This window comes from Protopterus annectens, chromosome 10.part0 (assembly GCF_019279795.1).
Source record: "Protopterus annectens isolate FY-2018-M chromosome 10.part0, PAN1.0, whole genome shotgun sequence".
NCBI classification, from domain to species: domain Eukaryota; kingdom Metazoa; phylum Chordata; order Ceratodontiformes; family Protopteridae; genus Protopterus; species Protopterus annectens.
The window spans coordinates 1,826,018,654-1,826,034,130 of record NC_056744.1 but is presented as its reverse complement, the minus strand read 5'-3'; the positions used below and the strand labels follow the sequence as shown (position 1 = coordinate 1,826,034,130).

Sequence of the window (15,477 nt, the reverse complement as noted above, 5' to 3'; positions counted from 1 at the left end):
TTATATTTGCAAAGGCAAAGTACCCAAAGTTGCATACATTCTGCGGACCAAATGTGTTACAAGTAAGAAATAAGAAACAGAGAAGAAGAGAAATTCATAACATTTCTAAATGACTTCCTTAGGTGGGTACCAGTCCTGGCAGCTCACGTGAAACCACAACTGATAGTGCTGTTGCAGTAATGTCTTTGCTAAGGATCGAGCATCAGATGAGGTAATATCAGATAACAGTCCTCAGTTAGTAAACAAAGAATTCTGCAGCTTTATGTATTAAAAGAAGCTCATATGCATTACCTTGAACACTAGGTATCCTCAAAGCAATGGGCAAGTGAAACAAATTCTTCAGAAAGTTAAACTTTCATTAGAAAGTTTGGTAATTATGTATTCCCAAGCTATGTGCCTGTTCTCACGAGTTGTAGTCTATGGGTGTATGTCAAATGGATTAATTAATTGGTAGTCATCTACATTTCTAGCACTGGCTACATTTTCTTTGTTAGCACCTAAGACTAAAATTGCAGTTGGTGTTATAGGAAGGACACTGTAAGCAGAAGCTCCGCTAAACCAGATCATTCAAATGTTTCGCTTTAGTCAAGAGGGAAATCGTAAAGCTAAGGGTACGCCAAAACGTTAATGACGATTTGGTGGTTCACAGAAAAGCTCAGGCTGCAGTAATTGGCTCTACAGACCATCCTGGATTATATCTGTGGTAAAATAGTGACATGCAGCTGTGCTAAAGATGAAGAAAACACTTTACTAAACTACCAAAGCTAGATTATAATGAGTTGTCTTGAAGTCTGAATTCAAAAAACGTAATCACTGTAAATGTACCAAAGCTTGTAAAACCACCACCCTCTCAGAATAAAAATGTTGTTTTTTTCTATTTTCTAATTGCTGATGAAATAAGACAAATGAACACAGTCGTTCCTCTTCAAGGAAACCCGACAGAAGTGTTTGGTTAAGTAACTCGGTTAGAGTCACACAGTAGGCACATGGAGGTAGAGGGAATCAAACCCTGTGCACTGAACACAGCAAGCTACTCATTCACTTTGCACTAACTGCCAAACAAGATTACTAATAGATATTCATTTTTTTCAACTAAAAAATGTCTTTACTGACTGATCCTGTCTTTTTTTAGTAATAGATTTTAAAGCTGATAAAGGTGGGGAACTGTAGTCAACCTGTTGCATTTAGAAACAATAGAACATCCCATAACCCAAATGCCCTGGAGACCCTGGTTTCTTTGTGTAAGTGGGAATAAGTGACAGACTGAGAATTTCAACATTTGAAAAGACAAGGTACACTGAATTAAAGTACTGTAATTGTACACACTGACATTATGTCTACAGATCTTGCCAGACACTTAAATGTCTGCCATAAACCATTATGTCTTCATGCCATAATTCTGTAATCTATAGTGTGTTTTACAAACAGGAATGCCAGTGAGTCATTCATGTACAATGCAGCAAAACATAATGATTCCACATGATACACTCCTTTACTGCCACTGTTCTTTTTAATCAAACTCCAAAAAAAGCTTGTTTATGTTCCTTTCACCTCACTTCCATTTCAGTGCAGTTTAGATTTTTACAGGCAAGTTTAACTGGTACTCATTGCGCTTGAGATTCTGTGGCAGTGTGCTCTATACCAGAGAGGTGTCAGTTAGAAATGAGACCATCATTTACACACTCTTCATGCTGTTGTCTTTAATTTTATTCTTTGCCACACAAACCTCAGCACTATAAAATAAAACCAAAGCAAATCAAATTGTTAATATTGCTCAAAAAAGTGAGATTCATAGCATTATGTTTGAGAGAATCAGGTCAATACTGCGTTCTGGGTTTAGAAGACTGTTATAATGATTGCAGATCATGTGCATGTGTCAAATATGCATTTTCTTAAATCAGATGACTTGCTTTTTCTTGGGTCAGAAATATATCTGAATATTACAAGTATTACTTAGTACAATCATAAAATAGCAGTTGTGGAAGCAGTGTACATAACTGACATATTGTTTACATAACTGACACATCGTATACGTAACTCATACAGTGTGTACATAACTGACGCATCATGTACATAACTGAGACTGTGCACATAACTGACACATAATGTACATAGCTGACACATTGTGTACATAACTGACATCATGTACATAACTGACAGAATGTGTACATAACCGATGCATTGTGTACATAACTGATGCATCGTGCACATAACTGACACATTGTGTACATAACTGACACATCTCCTGCTTTACAATGGATTCAGTACTGTAACAAGAATACACAGTCTTTAAATGGGTCTATTTGCAGCACAAGAAACAGAATCATTATCTACATGGATAACCATCTAGTAAAACATCACTAGCTTCAATCCACCTAAACTGAAGCATAACAAGCCATATCCCATACAGTGTTATAGGTTCATAGGTTCATACTAGACTATCTGCCCTAGGGCATTTATAAGCCTAGCCAGAGTGTGTTTGGCTTTCGCCACCCATTTTAAATGAATTTTGCTATGCCCTTTTTTGAGGTTAGTATACTGTGCCTCTGTCTAACAGTGACACAGAAGTGATACCCAGGATAAACCTGTGATCTCCCATCCACTCATCAAGATTCCTCTTGAAGAGAGTCAATGAGGGACTCTGCCTAACCTGGACTGGGATTTTATTCCAGAGTGAAGGGAGCCTCTGGGTTATGAATCTGTCCCTCCAGCATGTCCTATTTATTTCAGTGCTGAGGTTCAAGTCTCTCGAGCACGTAGCTCAATGGGATTTGGATTTTCTGAGGTGCAGCATGTCCATTAATTCCGGGTTGGACATGGCTTTATACATCAGGCACAGATCGCCTCTGAGCAGGTGGTATCCCACTGAGTAGAGCTGGAGTTTCTTTAACCGGGCAGCATATGGCATCTGTTTGAGCCCTTTGATCCTTTTGGTGAGGTACTTTTGGGGTATTTCCAGTTGCTGCAGGTGTCTGGTAAGGTACATCCCAAAAGGGGCATTGTACTCAATTATGGGCCTGATGAGGGATGAGTAAAGAGGCACGAAGACCTCCCCTGATCTAGATGGGAATGCCTTCATGATTAGGTGGGCTATATAAAATGTTTTTCTAACCACTTTGGCTATGTGGTTTGCAAATGAGAGATTGCTATCAACTTGGGTCCCCATGTCCCTAATTACTTCTTCCGTACTTAATGGATTACTACCTATGTGGTAATTTGTGGGCACTTTGTTTTTGCCAAAGGGGATGACTATACACTTTTTGGCGTTTAGCTTGAGGCCATGGCTCTGGCACCAGTTGTCTGCTTCTATGAGACCCTTTTGTAGGATGCTTGTGTCGGCTGGAGAGTCGATTATGGCGCCTAGTTTGCAGTCATCTGCGAACTTGGTCAGACACAGTCCTTCTTTGTTGGCCTGTACCTCCAAGAAATATATACCGAACAAGAGAGGTCCCAGGACTGAGCCTTGTGGGACGCCATTTGTAACTGGTTTGGAGTCTGACATGGCTCCAGCAATTCTAACCATGTGGGTTCTGTCCTTAAGCCAGTTTGCAACCCATCTAGTGACATAGGAGATTATATTTAAGCTGGTGAGCTTATCTATAATGCCAGAGTGGGGTATTGTATTGAAGGCTTTTGCGAGGTCCAGGTAGGCTGTGTGGACCACCTTCCCCTCGTCAATGGCCTTAGTGACTGTTTTAAAGAAATCGACCAGGTTTAAGAGGCAGGATCTGCCCTTAACGAAACTGAACTGGGGAGGATCCAGTGTCTGTAGGTCCCCAATATCTTTATTTATGAGGTCCATGATGATCCTTTCCATAGCTTTGCAGACCAAGCTAGTCAGGCTTATGGGGCAATAGTTTCCAGGATCCACTGAGGCACCACCTTTGTGGAGAGCAACCACTATTGCTGTATGCCACTCTTTGGGTACATATCCTGTAGTAAGGCTGAGACTGAACAGTAGTTTTATGCTTGGGTTTAGCTCTTATTGGAGTTCATGTAGGACGCAGCCTGGGACACCATCTGGTCCCATTGATGCTGTGTTTTTTGCTTTGGAGAGGGCAGCTCTTACCTGAGCATCTGAGATGCCAGGGGGGCAGCACTCTGCTGGGATAGATATTTGCCCTTTTGGAGGGGAGGGGGGGAGAAGTTTGTGCTGAACCTGTCAGCTAGGATGTTGGCAATGTCTGTGGGTTCGGTGTATTTTTTGTCATTTTGGACCAATTCTGAGCATATCTGGGAATTCCCACCCAGGTTCCTAACATAAGTAAAGAAAGCCTTGTGATTATCCTTAGTGTCCTGTGCAATTTTTCTCTCGAAGCTGGCCTTAGATGATTTTATGAGTGCCCGTAGTTTTTTGCTAATACTGATCAGAGATGCCTTCCATTTTTGGGATTTTGCTCTATCATGTAGTAGCTTCCTTCTTCTATTGAATAGTTTGTTTATGGCTGGGGTCCACCAGACAGGACGCCTGCCTTTGGAGGATTGGGTCTTGGTTGTATTTGGGATTGCATGATCCATGCATTCCTGAAGGTGTTCATAGAATGCGTTTATAAAGGATTCTGTGGTCTAGGCCGTATTTTCCACAAGCCCAGGGGCTTTGAAGGATTCCACCTCAGTTTTGAGGAGTGTGAAATTTGCTTTAGAGAAGTTTTTCACTGTGGTTTTCTTGGCAGGGTGTGGGGTTGGGATGTGAATATCTAGTGAGATTAGTTTATGGTCTGATCTTACCAGTGAGGGATACACTTCTGGTCTGGAGCATAGAGCACCCATGCTGGTGATGATCAGGTCCAGTATGTTTTCCCCCGGGAGTGGTAACAAGTTGTTCCATAGCATTTGAGTTTATAAATTCTAGGAACCTTTGGGCTAGGGTGTTGGAGCTAGAGTAATGCTCCCAGTCTATGTTTGGGTAGTTGAAGTCACCCAATGTAATGGTGTTTGGAGAGACCTTCATATTTTCCAGTGTTCTCAGGAAGTCCGAGTGGGGATTGTTAGCTTTGTATGTCATCAAATTATCATGTTGCACAACAGTCATTTATATATCACACAATTTTTCTTTTAAAGTTAGGGAAATTTCACATATAAATGGTCTAGTGATATAAGTGCTCTACCTGGTTAACAAATTAAAATAAGTGTAAAGTGTGTGTGTGTGTGTGTGTGTGTGTGTGTGTGTGTGTGTGTGTGTGTGTGTGTATATATATATATATATATATATATATATATATATATATAATTTATTTATTTATTTATTTAAGGGAGCAGCTACTATTGGGATTGGTGTGCAATGTGACCACCCCATTCTAAACTATGTCTGCAGTGACTTGTACAGCTTGATAGTGTGTGTTCTTGCAAGCCTGCATATAGTATATATTTGGGGCTTCACTTGTGTTATCCAGGGGATCACCTTAGGCATATGTCCTTGGTTTTGTTGTTGATTTATCCCATCCAGCCTCTATATCCCTTGTGAGTTACACAGTAAGTGGAATTCAAAATGAGCTTGGTCACTACGCAGTGTAATGTGCACTATAATGTAATAATTCTGCAGTACATCACATATTCCTTTCCCACGATGGAAAGTTTTGTCTGGTACATAAGGTGTCTGCGATTCATAGAATCCTCATTGCTTAGCAGCACAGCTCTACTCTACTGACCAATGGGGTATTATGTGAATGTAGTAGTGTGGCAGTGGGGTATTAAGTGAATATCATAGTGTGGCAGTGAAGCATATAGTAATTAGGCCCTTGTGCTTTCCTGAGCACTGCCCTGCAAGGATCTTCACACTGTACATGGATTTACAGATACTTGTGTTACACAGGCTTGATTAAAAGCAGTAGCGCTACAACCATGTAAGTGTATCCAGTTTGTGAGTGTGTTGTAGCTGGAGATTTCTGTGATAGAATCTGAGTAACACAGTAACACATAGCTGTGGTCTGCTGAGACCTCTGAGACAATCAAGTACACCAATGCACAGTGAGTGAGTGTGGTGTGTGTGTGTGTGTGTGTGCACGTGCGTGTGTGTGTGTGATGTAAGTACGGGTCTGTGTGTGTGTGTGTGTGTGTGCACGTGTGTGTGTGTGTGTGTGTGTGTGTGTGTGTGTGTGTATGATGTAAGTATGGGTTTGTGTGTGTGTGTGTGTGTGTGTGTGTGTGTGTGTGTGTGTGTGTGTGTGTGTGTAATGTAAGTACGGGTCTGTGTGTGTGTGTGTGTGTGTGTGTGTGTGTGTGTGTGTGTGTGTGTGTGTGTGTGTGTGTGTGTGTGTGTGTGTGTCTGTGTGTGTGTGTGTGTGTGTGTGTGTGTGTGTGTGTGTGTGTGTGTGTCTGTATGATGTAAGTACGGGTCTGTGTGTGTGTGTGTGTGTGTGTGTGTGTGTGTGTGTGTGTGTGTGTGTGTGTGTGTGTGTGTGTGTGTGTGTCTAGCAGAAGTCATACCTCTAGTCCCTTTTTCATGTCACAGCAAAAGGCAGAGAGCTCAGCAGCTAGCACAGGACACAAGCTCACAGTTTTAGCTTTTTCTTTATTCACAAACATGCAAATGGCATTTTAATGTGAGTCAGCACCATAGTGTCCCTGCATCATATCTATGAATCATTAATCTGTGCAGATCACAACTCAGTTTATCTGAACAAAGTGAGTTGCACTTCTGTATCTTTCTTTGTTTCTTTCTTTTGAATCCCAGCCTGTGTTTCTTGCTTTGCTCCTTCTAACCAGTATCAGTTTTGTTTTGTTTTTCTGTTTTTACATGGATTTGACTGTTGGCATATGATTGTATTTCATCCATTATTTTGCTGTAGTGAAAATACTTTATCTTGTACTTCCTACTACCTCTCAACCTCTTACTGAAAAAGTCTGGACAAAGCAAAAAATAATAGGGGGACAAAGGCCCAAAGTATGGACACATTTTAAAAACTGGTCTTAATACATTATCAAGCATTGTCCAAAGGATATGAAGTCTGAAACTCAAATGTATGCCATTATTTAGTAACTTCAGTCCTTAACGATTTGTCAGAAAACCACAAATTTTGTGATGAACAGATCAAAAATATGAGGCAAAAATCTGGACATTCTGAGAAAATCTGTTCATTACTACTTTAACTTAAGTTTACTTTGTTCTATGATTTTCAGTGTGGCTGAAAATTGTGCCAGAATTAGTCAATATATCCATTTATTAAGTAAAGTAAAATAAAATAAAATAAATAAATAAACAACAAAACAGTCAATGCATGAATTAAGTACACAATATATACAGTATGTGTTATCGACCAAGCCAGCTAAGTTTGGGAGGTACTGACCAACAAATGCCCAGTTGCATTTTCTCGGGGTGGGGGAAATGATTGTTGATAAAGGACAGTATTACTTTTCTACTTCTAGAATACTAAACACCCTAGACCAATGACAGCTAAAGCAGTACCACAGAAGGACAAACAGGCATGCTAAGTGATGGACACTGGAGCATGCAGTAATGTGTAGGCACTTCCTATATGAGATAAAGAAGCTCTGTTGTGGCCTCTGAGAAACATCCCAAGCCCTCCAAGCAGTCTGATGTTGTTATGTCTGAGGACGACTGTTAAGCCTGCCCCCACCCATTAAAGCCCTTCTTGGGTAGCAACATCCCTAATTATAGATGCATCTAGTAGAAAAGTGGCTCAGCTGTTGAGGGGTGTACATTCTTTCCTTTGGCGCTGGAAGAAGAGGCAGAAATAATCATACAAGGTGTGAGTTTAAACCCTCTCACAAAAATGTATTCAATTTAGTCTATAATTATCATTTTAAATGCACTTTTAGCAGTCAAGATAGTCTCCTGTCACTTTGTTTGCTCCTGCATGCGTTATATTTATGGTTTCACAGGTTTATACTAACTATATGTTTAGAGAACCATTGAGAAGCTTAGCCACAATGCCCACTGGTGATAATGTCAGACATCTTTCCTCTGTACGTATGATTGTTTGCTTTAACACCAAGAGTGAATATGCAGTTACCTATCCAGTTATGAATGCCAGCTTTGATGGTAGTCAGTGGGTGCTTTGTTTGATGTGCAGGACAAACAAAGAAGGGGACTATTCCAAAGGTGAGGAGTGCCTTAGGCAAGAAACCTATCACACCAGCAAATGTTAATCTGACAACATACATTTATATCTTTGGTTTGGATTAAGTACTCAAATTACTGATTTTCAAACCTGTAGACCAAAGTGTAACCGCCTCATCACAGCTAGTTACTAGACATGCAGTCCAGGAGACCATTAAGGAGCCTAGCCCAATTTTGCAATTTCCTTAAAGCACTGTCTATTAAGTGACTTGCTCACGGTCACATGACAGGCAAATGAAGATGAGGGAATCAAACCCTGGGCCACAGGAAGCAGCTGATAAATAGTTAATAGCATTAACTCTCTGTGTTGCCAGACTAAAAACATCATTCAAATTCCATGGCTGGGAGACAAACCAAAGCTGTGGCAGAAACAGCACCAAATCCTAACCACTAAATCACCAGAGACAAATTATTTCATGTACAGACTGAGAGACTTAGAAAAAGTCACTTAACTTTGTTTTGAGACCACCAGTAACAAAGAATAACTCAGCCCAGTAGGCTATCTGATTATCAAAGTAGGGTCATTTATTTGTTTATTAACCAGGTAAGTGAAACATTTTGGTCATGATACGTATAAAACATACACACTTACAGTTCAAATATGAAGTAATAATTTTGTCCTTTAAACGCACTTCTATGGAAAATGCTATAAGGCAGCTGTGACATTTATTGTGTTAATTCTGATCAAAGGTTTCATTACTTTTTAAAAAAATAAAGTACAGGAAAATGCCTTCTGGTTATAGTTTCAAAAAGATTAGCATGCAGTAATTTCGTAGGTGATCAACTGTAAATGGAGTTTTATGCCTACAGGCACTAAGGAGTATCTACTCCCTACCATCTCTGATGTATTGTGCCCCCCTACTAACCAACCTATAATCCTCCATCTCCTCTAAACTGGAAACCTGTTACAACAAAATCTCAAAGTTCGCCACCAAGTCCAAGTTCTCTACCCACCACTGCATATCCGTCCGCCTACTGCAATGGCTAGAACTTCACAACTACCTCCAAATCACTACAGCCCACAAACTCATTTTTAAATGCACCAAGTGCCCTACACTAACTAATTTCAAACCACTATATACCCCTCACATAACTCTTAAGATCTGCTCACAAAAATCTCATTTCTATATACAAACCAAACCGTCCCTCAGGTCACCTTCTCCTATCCTTTTCCTTAGCCAAAAAATGGAACTCTCTTCCTCCCTCTCTAAGGATTTCTCAAAACTTTGATCACTTCAAAACCCAGCTCCATTCCTACCTCTCCAATAACAGAAAATGCACTTGCACTCTACCTACCTAATCCTACCTAATACATGCATACATACATATACATAAGTACCTTCCACCTTACCCAATAGGAGTTCAATCATATTTACTGTTTTCTTACAAATGTTTCTTTCATAGCATTCTCAGAATATTTAAAACCTCAGTATAATGGTGACTCTGTACTACTGGCCTCTAATTGTATTTACATGTAACTATGCACTGTATACCATACTATGTTGATATTCTACTGTGCTTATGTTTTACTGCATCATTTTTACTAATTGTTTAATTGTTACTATGTCTGCTATGTTTTGTGGAGCTTTTCTCCCCAGACCTCCACTGAAAACGGGCTCCTCGGTCATCAAACTGAAAATAAAAAAAATAACTAAATAAACAGACAAACAAATAAATAAATAAGAAGGCTGAGATGCTGACATAAACATTAACATCCATTTTTGATTGCGATCATGGCATAAGCACTAACAGAATAAATTTTAGCATTGTATAAATAGCTCCGTACCATCATTATATATTTAACATTTGATATATATATATATATATATATATATATATATATATATATATATATATATATATGGTTTACTATTGTTTATTTGAATATTCAAATTTTCTGTTCAAATAAACGAATGGTAATACCGAAAGTAACAAAAACTAACTTTCACAATGTCGAACCAAATGCTCAACACATTTGACTCGAAATTGTTGTCGAAACTACCATGTGATAGCCATACAGAAGCTGATGTAAATCAAACTCCTGCACAGCTATCACGTTTTTACAGGGGGGCAAGCCCCCCTGCACACCCCATATATTCTAACTCCAAGATCACACTACAGTGGGGATGTGGATGAATTTCCACTCTCCATTGTACCGCGATCTCTGTGCAGATAGTCGATTTCCACTTATGTGAATGCAGTTGTGCATTCGCATAAGTGGAGTCGACTATCTGGTACAAAACTGCTTGTGTATTCGACATTCTGTTTTTCGACACATTGCAGCCGATAGAATGTCGTTCGTACAAACAATAGTAAACCTATATATATATATATATATATATATATATATATATATATATATATATCTGAAAGGTCGAATTCAGTATCTTGAGACTATAAAGTCAAATGTTCAAAACAGCGAAAGTGCATAATTACGAATCCGACTAAGTCGAATTCTCAGTTATGGCTTTACGTTACATGATGTGTAGTGTATTGTGTGGATGGTGTCCGGTGTAGTGTGTAGATTTAGGTGGAATTTAAGGTAAGTGAGTGTTTTGTAAGGGTGTTGGGTAGGTGTTTGAGTGTATGTGAGTGTGTCTGTAAGTTGTACGTGTGGGTTAGGGTAGGCAGGTAAAAGTATGAGTGTTTAAGTGTTGGATGTGGTTGTGTGTGTGTGTGTGTGTGTGTGTGTGTGTGTGTGTGTGTGTGTGTGTGTGTGTGTGTGGGCGCTAGGGACTATAGAATGTCTGGGTGTGAGTTTACTGTCTTTCTCTGTGCAATCTCAGAGTTAGTATATATATATATATATATATATATATATATATATATATATATATATATATATATATATATATATATATATATATATATATATATATATAAGTAGGGGTGTGTGGGGGGTGCAGCCCTCCACATGGGGGGTGCAGGGGGGGCTTGCCCCCATCTTATATGTAGTGGAGATTTGTAGATGTGTGGTGTTATGTTTGTGTGTGCGTTTTTTTTTGTAGTGTGGGTATTGTGGTGTATGTGTGGTGTGGTGTATGGTTTGTGTTCGCGATTTGAAGTTTCACAGTTTTGGGCTGTTGGTGTTTTGTGGATTCGACTTTATGGTGTCGAGATACTGAAATTTGGCCTTTCAGTACTTCAAGATTATAACGTGAATACATATATATTGCTTCGTACCACCATCATAATGTATTTAACATTAACTATATTGCTCTGTAACATCATAATGTATTTAACATTAACTATATTGCTCTGTAACATTATAATGTATTTAATATTAACTATATTGCTCTGTAACATCATAATGTATTTAACATTAAATATATTACTCTGTACCATCATAATATTTGCACTGAAGTGTTTTTTCTATTTCTAGACTCGACAAGTTGTGAAAGATGGCTTTGTGGTTGATGTAACAGATGACATTCGCAGACTGCGACATATTTTTCTCTTCACAGATTTACTTCTCTGTGCCAAACTCAAAGAGGGGTAAGTGTTTTCAAGATTTCTTGTAAAGTTTTTATGTTATTAGAACAATCTTCATCCCTCTGCACCAGCTTACTAATGTGTGCTAACCCTAACCCCAACCTTAACTCTACCACTGCCCCTAACCCTAAATCTGCAGCTTACCTTAAAAAAACCTTTGTGTAATACTACCATTACACAAGACACTTAACCTTTACTCTAAACCCACCCACCAACCCTCACATAAACACATTCACCTGTGTCTACAAGTCTTGTGTGTTTCTGTCTGTGCATGTGTGCGTCAGTGAGTATGTACATGAGTCTGTGTGTGTGCGTGCGTGCGTGTGTGTGCGTGCGTGCATGTGTGTGTGTGCGCGCGCGTGTGTGCGTGTGTGTGTGCGCGCGTGTGTGTGTGTGCGTGTGTGTGTGTGTGTGTGTGTGTGTGTGTGTGTGTGTGTGTGTGTGTGTGACTGCATGTTGAAGAGAAACAGGATTGATTGAGTCTCAGTCTGCACATCAGAATTTAGAGTCTGGTGGACTCTGGCAGTGTTAACAGCGCAAAGTGTCCCAAGAGAATGAAAAAGAACTCAGAGGGCCCCTAAAATGATTAGTAGAGTCAGTTCTCCAAAGGTATTAGCTAAGGAGCCATTAACGGGTTTAAGAATCGAAATCCCTCACTCAATAGCTTCCTTCATTGAGCAGAGAATGCAGTCACCACATCTGACCTCAGTACTACAGAAGCTCTGCCACAAGGCCATACACCTACAAGTTTACTGAGAATTTTGACACTGTTTAATAGCCTGTGGTCACTACATCTGACCTTGAAACTGCAGTCTGCCGTTTCGAGGTCAGATGTAGTGACCACAGGCAGTCTGCAGGAGCTCAACCACAAGGCCCTAGACCTACAAGTTTACTGAGAATTTTGACATTGTTTAATAGCTTGTGGTCACTACATCTGACCTTGAAACTGCAGCCTGCAGGAGCTCTGCCACAAGGCCCTAGACCTACAAGTTTACTGAGAATTTTGACATTGTTTAATAGCCTGTGGTCACTACATCTGACTTTGATACTGCAGGAGTTTTGCCACAAGGTCCTAGACCTACAAGTTTACTGAGAATTTTGTGATTGTTTAATGTAGAAATTCTCACTTACCTTAATCGAAAGGTCTATTGCTGAAGCCTCATTAGGAGCAGCTTTTTGTTTCACCTGGAGTTTCTCATCTGTGAAAAAATTCTTAAGAACGTTTCTATGGTGGAGTCTAGGCAGTCAAAAAATAAGCTGATGTAGAGCTTTAAGATCCTTTATTGGTTTTCAAGAAGAAGACATTCAAGCGTTGCTCCATCTGTTTTATCTTTCGGAAAGTGAGCTTATTGCGTCTATATCACATAATCGAAGCTTTAAAACATTGAATCTGATATGGTCAAAACCATATTATCGATGTGTTGAAACTTCAAATATGTAAAAAAAAAACAATAAACAAAAATAATTTACCTAAACATTTCAGGCAGGGGGGGCAAGCCCCCTTGAATCCCCCATACCCCCGTTACTTAAATATACCAACTCCGAAATCGCACTACAGTGCAGTAAAGGGAAATCTTCCCTTACGGAGATTTCCATTAAAACATTCAATGTTTCAAAACTTCGATGATATGGTGCCGACCAGATCAGTTTTGAAACTTCGATGAAGTAATATAGACCCAGCTTATATATTGTAAAAGATGGGGGCATCTCAAAGTTATAGCCAATCAGGTTGCATGGGGGTGTGTTATGGGCATTTGCCTTCATTGAAAAATTTGTGACTTTACTCTTGACTGTTAACCCTGGGAGCATCCCATTTAGTTATTATAAAGTTTAAACCATGCACTATAGACAATTTTCTAAAAGCCAGATTACATGAGAACTTTGCCTTGAGTAAATAGTAGAAAGTCTCTAAGCTATAAACAGTTCATAGGTCAGATTGTAATAGGTAATCTTCTGTTCCACAGAAGTCTCTTGTAGACTGAATGGACTCTGACGTGCTTTCGTATCCTTCTTCAGGAACACTTTCTTCTCGTTTTTTCGTTGTGGTTAAGTAAGGTAAAAACTGAAATACAAATAAAATGAAATTCAACTAAAATTAAAGTTAAACAATATAAGTAAAATGAACTTTGTCAAGAACAACAGCGTCACCTGTATCTTAGAAAGGGAATCTGTCACAACCAGATAACACTATTACAAAAAAAAAAATATATATATATATATATATATTTTTTGCGAAATGCAAAACAATTTCCATTCGCAATTTCGAAGTAAACTACTAAAACCGGAATCATGACCTGATCACAATGTCAACTCAGCTGATCCACTCAGCAGAGTCGACATTGTCTTCGAAAACATCACATGATATGCATATAGGTGCTCATGTAAATGAATCTCCTATACAATGTATCACATTTTCAAACCCCACTGCACCCCCCTGTGAGGGGCAGTGCCCCCCACACACCCTGCTAACAATATATTCCAACTCCGAGATTGCACTACAGTGGGGATATGGATGAATTTCCACACCTCACTGTACTGCGATCTCCGTACAGTTTGTCGAACAAACTTATGCGAATGCACTACTGCATTCGCATAAGTGTGTTCGACTTTCCAATACATTTCACATTTTGTGAATGACAGTCTGACTTTCAGCATAATACCTGTTGTCTGAATGTCATTCGCAAAACTGATAGTAAACCTATATAATATATATATATATATATATATATATATATATATATATATATATATATATATATATACAGCACCACCTGTATCCCAGAAAGGGAGTATGTCATGAGTTAAGCGTTGTGAGTCAGAACAAGATAAAACTATTAAAAATGTATGTAAAATGAAATAAAACTAAACTAAATACAGTTGAACTAAAATTAAACTAAACATAGTTTTGAAATATAAATAAAATGAAATTAAACTCAAATTAAACTAAAGTTAAAAAAATATAAGTAAAATTAAAGTCTGAGTAAAATGAGCTTTGTCAGGAGTAACAGTGTCACCTATAACCCAGAAAGGAAATCTGGAGTCCTGATATCAATAAGTCTCCCATTGAGTGTGGTCCTGTCTTCATTCCTGGTAGGCTTGTGGGATCCCCAGACTACAATGAATTGTAAAAGTGACTAAAACCAATTAGGGTTCCCGCTGGTGCCAAAATGGTCAGCGTCTAACCAAATTTATTGTGGTCCAGAGTCCTCAAATGTAGAACAGGGATTATGGATTCAGTGGTGTTAAGCCCTGGTCCATCTCTGGCTTGGTGCCTTAGTTACCAGATCAGTTCTTTTTTTCCAAAACGTCATTGTGGCTCCCATTTAGGGGTATCTTTGGTACTTGGTGAAGGATATGGAACACAAAATGGTTGTGGCTGGTATGACTCTTGGCATGGATTGCTAGGGAGGTGGAGTTATGGAATGTCATGCAGGTGTTTGGCAATCCTAGTCTTGAGTTGGTTGATGGTTTTTCACAACATAGAAGGCTCTGCATTGAGTGCACTCAGCTCTGCACACAACCCCCTCTGATTTGCAATCTCCTCAGACACTAGACCTGTAGCTCTTATGGTTGTTGGGGCAGAAGAAACTATCCTTTCCACTCATGTATTTACAGTAGTGGCAGGGAGGTGTACTGCATGAAAACGTTCCTCCATTAGTGGTGGGTACTGCATTTTCCAAAATGTCCCTGACACTTTTCCCTCTCCTGGGAGTAAACCTGGACTTATTTGAGAATATGTGTCAGAAGGATCTGTTGCCAGAGATGATTAACCAGTTGTCCTTAATTACTTTGATGATCTCTCTGTAGTCAAGGAAGGAATCCAAGACCATACTAAGACCTCATTCTTTGTTGCTAGTACATAGTGGAAGTCTGAGTCTGGTCTTGAGTCTTAGTGTCCCTTGGGT

At 39.3% G+C, this 15,477-nt stretch overlaps 1 protein-coding gene across 1 annotated transcript in view; it reads left to right on the top strand.

Annotated features, from left to right (window-relative positions):
• Positions 1 to 15,477, top strand: part of LOC122814070 (active breakpoint cluster region-related protein-like) — a 1,143,696-nt gene that overhangs the window by 592,909 nt on the left and 535,310 nt on the right. The window contains exon 9 of the mRNA XM_044086683.1: positions 11,463 to 11,575. Within this exon, the coding sequence (XP_043942618.1) occupies positions 11,463 to 11,575 (113 nt within the window). The remainder of the gene's footprint in view (positions 1 to 11,462; positions 11,576 to 15,477) is intronic.